The sequence below is a fragment of the Prosopis cineraria genome, unplaced genomic scaffold (genome assembly GCF_029017545.1).
Source record: "Prosopis cineraria cultivar Desert tree isolate PC_DT_omini unplaced genomic scaffold, ASM2901754v1 PC5, whole genome shotgun sequence".
Lineage (NCBI taxonomy): Eukaryota > Viridiplantae > Streptophyta > Magnoliopsida > Fabales > Fabaceae > Prosopis > Prosopis cineraria.
Window position 1 is genome coordinate 5569933 of NW_026555336.1, and position 5264 is coordinate 5575196.

General features: G+C 36.8%; 2 protein-coding genes across 5 annotated transcripts; one reads left to right on the forward strand and one right to left on the reverse strand.

Moving 5' to 3' along the window:
• The first annotated feature begins 286 nt into the window (after positions 1-286).
• LOC129311315 (vacuolar protein sorting-associated protein 55 homolog) lies at positions 287-2954 on the forward strand. Of its 3 annotated transcripts, none has more exons than XM_054953542.1 (5): positions 287-483; positions 1547-1690; positions 1802-1841; positions 2402-2486; positions 2601-2954. In XM_054953542.1, the coding sequence occupies exons 2-5, from the start codon at positions 1592-1594 to the stop codon at positions 2776-2778; spliced, it is 402 nt and encodes a 133-aa protein (XP_054809517.1). In that variant the 5' UTR covers positions 287-483; positions 1547-1591; the 3' UTR covers positions 2779-2954. The 3 variants fall into 3 exon arrangements, with proteins under 3 accessions (XP_054809517.1, XP_054809516.1, XP_054809518.1); XM_054953541.1 differs by having other exon boundaries at positions 1559-1690; XM_054953543.1 differs by lacking the exon at positions 287-483 and adding an exon at positions 498-663 and having other exon boundaries at positions 1559-1690.
• An 874-nt stretch (positions 2955-3828) lies between these two features.
• Positions 3829-5264, reverse strand: LOC129311316 (uncharacterized). 2 transcript variants are annotated; one of them, XM_054953546.1, is made up of 3 exons: positions 4871-5264; positions 4167-4201; positions 3829-4042 (listed from the first exon to the last, which is right to left on the reverse strand). In XM_054953546.1, the coding sequence occupies exon 1, from the start codon at positions 5184-5186 to the stop codon at positions 4884-4886; it is 303 nt and encodes a 100-aa protein (XP_054809521.1). In that variant the 5' UTR covers positions 5187-5264; the 3' UTR covers positions 3829-4042; positions 4167-4201; positions 4871-4883. The 2 variants fall into 2 exon arrangements, with proteins under 2 accessions (XP_054809521.1, XP_054809520.1); XM_054953545.1 differs by lacking the exon at positions 4167-4201 and having other exon boundaries at positions 4871-5261.

Consider the following 5264-nt stretch of genomic DNA (forward strand, 5'->3'; position numbering starts at 1 on the left):
CCAAAATTAATAAAATTTAAAAAATAAACTTAAATTATATTGAGTAATTCATTATATTAAATCCTCATTTCATTAATTTTTTTACTACGTATTTGAAATATTATTTTTACTAATTTATATATTTAAATTTTAAAAGATGTTACCAAATAAATACATTTATGTAATAAAAAAATTTAAAATATAAATAAAAAGTAAAAAAAATATGCATAATTTTTTTAAAATAATTTAAATAATTTTTAGATAATATTTATATTTAAAGAACTTTAGAAAATACCGAAACGATGGAGTGGTAAATCAGTCCTGTACAGTAGGAGAGCTTTCGGTCAGCCGCACCTGGTTTTTGCACGACTGGCAGATGCTTCGCGTAGGCGCAGATCCATGTCTATCGCTCTGTAGTGATTCCTTTGTATAAATCATACTAAATCGCCCTCTTTAAAACCCATAAGAAACTTCTGGATTCTTCATCCTTCTATGTTTTTTAAGGTACGATCTTCTAAGCCTTGTGCTTTCGAATTTGTGTGCTGACATTATTCATTAATGTTGAGTCACTTTGTTTGGTCCAAAAACAAGAAAAGGAAAAAAAAAAAAAAATCTGTTTGGGTTTCAACCTCGTTCTCGATGTTCTTGCTCTTGGTAACTGAAGATTTAACTTCTCCGGGAAAAGTATGTTCTTCTAATCCTATATTTATTTGATTTTTAATCTCGCACATCCTGAGTTAGATTGAATTTTCGGCTGAGAACCAGGAAACCGATGATTTATGTTAACGAAATTAGGTTTATGGCCAGTAGCTAATGAGGAAATTCTCTGGAAAAATGTAATCTTGAAATGTGAATTCTTCGGTTCCTTTTTTCCACTCCATATATTGAGGGATTGTCCAGTAAGATTGACTAGAAAAGGACTGGTGTTTCCGAAGTTGTTTGTTTGAACTTCGAAATTGTTGCTTTAAGCAAGTTGAGGGATAAATATTTTTTAAATTTCAAGTTCGTATGTTGATTCAGGAAAGAGATCACTATGATGTTGGTAGAATAATGTGATTTTTCGCTTTGATGATTTATCACTCCAATCTACACCATGTAATATCACGCACTTGAAAGGTCTGGATGCTAAGACTCCTAAGACTGGAAATGTCATTCTCATTATTGGTTATTGAATGAAGATTCCATGTATTCTATCTATGACTGGATATGTAATGTTCAATGTAATGTTGCTCGCCATATATTGCTTTCAATGGTCCTAGCTTAGAGTTGGTGTCGGCCTGCAAACATGGCTTTTTTTCCCTCCCTCTTGTTAAAATTGGTTGGTGGTGTTGTCTATTATGAAATTTGTTATTGTTGTCTATTAAGGAAATATCCTAAGGCAATAGTCTTTCTCTTCACTGACAGGAATTGCATGAAATATGAACTGCTTGTGAAGTGAGATTTATTGCAATCTTCAATAATAAGGAACAACTGCTATTTAGTGAAGGAGTGGCATATCATACATTGACTGTAATTGTCATTTGACTTTTCTCATGTATCGTATATCTCACCGAATTTTGTTTTTGAGATTTTGTTTCAGTTGCTTCTTCATGTGACATGAGGTGAGTTGGAGATGCCAGACTTACCAGGTTATGTTAGTTCCTGCTTGAACACAGGGAAACTTGCCTTATTAGCACTCTTGGTTGCGGGTGGGATTGTCTTGCAAATTTTGGTCTGTGATATCTTCCTCAATCTCCATATTCATCATTTATGATTCATATGTATGAAAATGTGAGACTGTATCGGGAAAATAATCATTGTATGCATCTGTGTTATGTGACAGGCATGTGCCTTGTATGATAACTGGTGGCCGATGTTATCAGGTGAGTTACAACATTGAGTCCAGCATACTGCTGTGTTTTTATTCCATTTCAAACGTGTCTAATGAGGAATTTGTCAAAGGATTCTCTCCTACACAATACAACTTTTGCTTGGAGAGAAGGGAGATGGATGGCCTCCACTACCTCTCTCTATTTCTCTCCACATGATAGATCTTCTACATGAGAGAAAATCCATTTCTGTTGGATTGATGTGAACGGAATTTATAGAGTACACTGATATGGTCATTCAAATATTACTTCTCAATTTGACTTTCCAAAGATATCTCGGTTTAGTCTTCAAAAGGTCACTCTCTTCTAAATTAAATGTTCCAAAAGTAAAGTTTATTAATTTACTTTCAAATATTTTCTCCCAATTAAAATGGTCTCGCAATCAGACAAAAAATGGAGTACCTACCAATGGGCTTGTGTAGATGTATTCAACTCCCAAATCAATGTTGCTTTGTATCATAACTAGATTTTATGACATCATAGAACCCACAAATGTTTCCCCTTGATTTGAGTGAAATGTTTGGTTGCCAACTTGGACTTGTTTGTTGTTGCAGTGATAATGTATGTTCTTCTTCCCCTCCCTTTGCTGTTCTCTGCTGGATCTGATGATTATTCTTCACTTTCTGAATCTGATAGCAAGTAAGCCATTATCCTTTGATTAATTCACCAGCTAGATCCAACTATGTACAAGCTGGGAAACAGTAACACATCCTTTATTTTTTATTTTTTATTTTTTTTTGGTGGTTAAAATAGTTGGGTGAATGTGACCAAGTTTTTGACTGGAGCCTCAGCTATTGGAAGCATAGCCATACCAGTCATATTAAAGCATGCAGGGGTTATTGGTTGGGGAGCAATGGCAATGGAACTTGGCTCCTTCTTTGTGCTTGTATTCGCCATAATGTGTTATATACGGTTGAGTAACGATGACTAGATAATGCTTTTTGACACTTTGCTTTTAGAACTCCTTCAGCTGTGAGTAATGTAAACCCGATTTGAGCAAGGTAATCTTTTCCACTTGTATTGCAGCTTCAACTCTATATTCTGGTTTTCAGATTGATTACCATCTCGTGATCTCTACTAAATTAGAATTTGGATTTGCCTTTTCAAGTCACTTTATTGGAGACACTGAAATATTTCATAGTGAATTTAATAATCATATGTGTAGACGTTAAAAGAATTAAGGCAGGTTGTCATTCATGGGAAATTAAGATAAATCTTATCTCATAAATTTTCCTTTTCTTTTGCACGGACAGATGTAACAATCCGCATTTCCAATTTTCAATCAATCCGCCTCAAGTTTACATTCAGGGTAGGTAGAGACATTAGTGAATACCAAATCGGTTAGTTATCAAGCAACAATAATGAGTGAAAAATGCACAGGTTTTCGCTACAGATTATGGTGCTGGAATTTCCATTTGCTTTCATCTGGGAAAAAAATCAATCCATCATTGCCTCCTACTTTAAAAGAGATGGGGCGGTGAAAATATGTGAATCCTGCTCGAGTCATTAGCAATATGTGCACTAAAATTAAACCACCTCTAATCCCAGTTTGCGACATAACACTCTCCTGATTTACATTAGAGGAGAGTAACACAGGTTGTTAGAGTATGATCAATTGCTTGAATGAAATGCAAGCGGCATTGCAGTGTCAAAAATTGCTCTTGTTGAGTTTCAAGTGTAGCTGCATTTTCAAATTCAATGGGGACCATTCCATATCTTGATTACAAGTCAGTATGTTGCTCTCATGTCCATCGTTTTCGGATTAACCTGCTTGATGCAGCTGAAAGGGGAGTCTGCATTGTTTTTTTTTTTTTTTTTGCCAACAAATTAGTGCTTACGTTAGTCAAGTTATTCATACAAATCTTATAAGCTGTAACGATTAGGATCTTTCTGGAAACATTTTTGACTTTTTGACGAACAGGTTTGCAAACAAGCACTTGAATTCTTTAGCAGCAAGCAATTGTTGACTATTGATGGGCACTTCATTAGAACATGGCCGTAATATACCAGTAAGTGGAGACTCATTAATGTCAAAGCACACTTGTCTAGCATGTTAAGAGTTGATGACAACAGATGTCATGTCCTCGCTTTATAACATATTAAGTATCCAAGAGACAAGAAGAGCCGATACTGACAGTTGAAATATTTAAATGAAGGACCTGTTTCTTCACCACTTCCACATTGTGATCTGCATTCTGCAAAACATTTTCACGGTATTTAGTTTTTTTTTTTTTAAATCTGAGTTGGGGAGAAAAGAAACCACTTAGTTATGGAATTCAGTAAGACAAATGCACAGTGGCCAAATCTGATGGGCATTACCATGCTCGATTATTCAACCAACCAGAAATGCGTAACTGTGTAAGAAAAGCAATGCACTTATGTTCAGTAAAAACTGCTGCAGGTACTGACTAATGATTCCTAATTTAATGATATTAAATTCTCAATCACATTCAAGCTCTAACTATCACTATTCCCCACTGCACATCAAAGTTTGCGTCTCTTTCCTTTATACAAGCACAATCATCAAACCCTACGTTCCAATGTTAGACGACATTTGGAGCTGAGATTCACTCCCAGTTTGGATCAACTAACAAGCAAGATTCCCTTTTTTGGGGCTAAAAAACATAAGGGCAAAGCACCTAACATCGTTGTTATCCAATCAGCATGCAATTAAACTCGATGATGGCCGTTTCTGGCCTTGATTTGTAAATTTTGAAGTAGCCAAGCATGATTGCAACATGGCACACATATTATGCACACCGCAACAACATAGCACCTACAACCATCTGTTCTCTAAAGATTCAATCAATGTCACTGCTTAACCAAATTGAACAAGCCAGGACAGACAGTTAACTACACTACTAAATTATTAAGAGCGAGCCTACTTCCTTCAAGTGAATCCCATCATACACAAAATGACACCAATTCTCTTTCTTCGCACCAGATTACAATTCAACATGGCTAAGGAAAAAAAAATAGTTCGCAGAACAAACCAGCAAGAAAATAGAATTGACAGTGCTTACAATGTATGTAGTTCTAACCGAAGACGACGCGAAACTGCGGAGCGTCGGAGGCACTGGCAGGCAGGATCTCCCAGTGGCAGGGCTCGAGTTCTTCGGAGACAGGGCAGTAACCAGCGAGGGTGACCTTGTCAGCAGAAGCGGCGACAGAGCCGAACTCGAAAGCGGAGAGGCTGAGGTTAGTAGGTCGGGAAACCTCCAAAGCTCCGTTCATGCCGGGGGCCTCAGTGGGCTTCGTCTTCGTCATGGTATTGGAGTTATCGATAGGCTTGGGTTCAGGTTGGGATTTCTTGCCCTTCCACCATGAGAGTAAACCCATGATTGTCGCTGGTGGTAAGCTAGGGATTTTGGCTTCCTTGACGTCTGAGTTTAATCAGTACAGCGTTATCGTCCAACA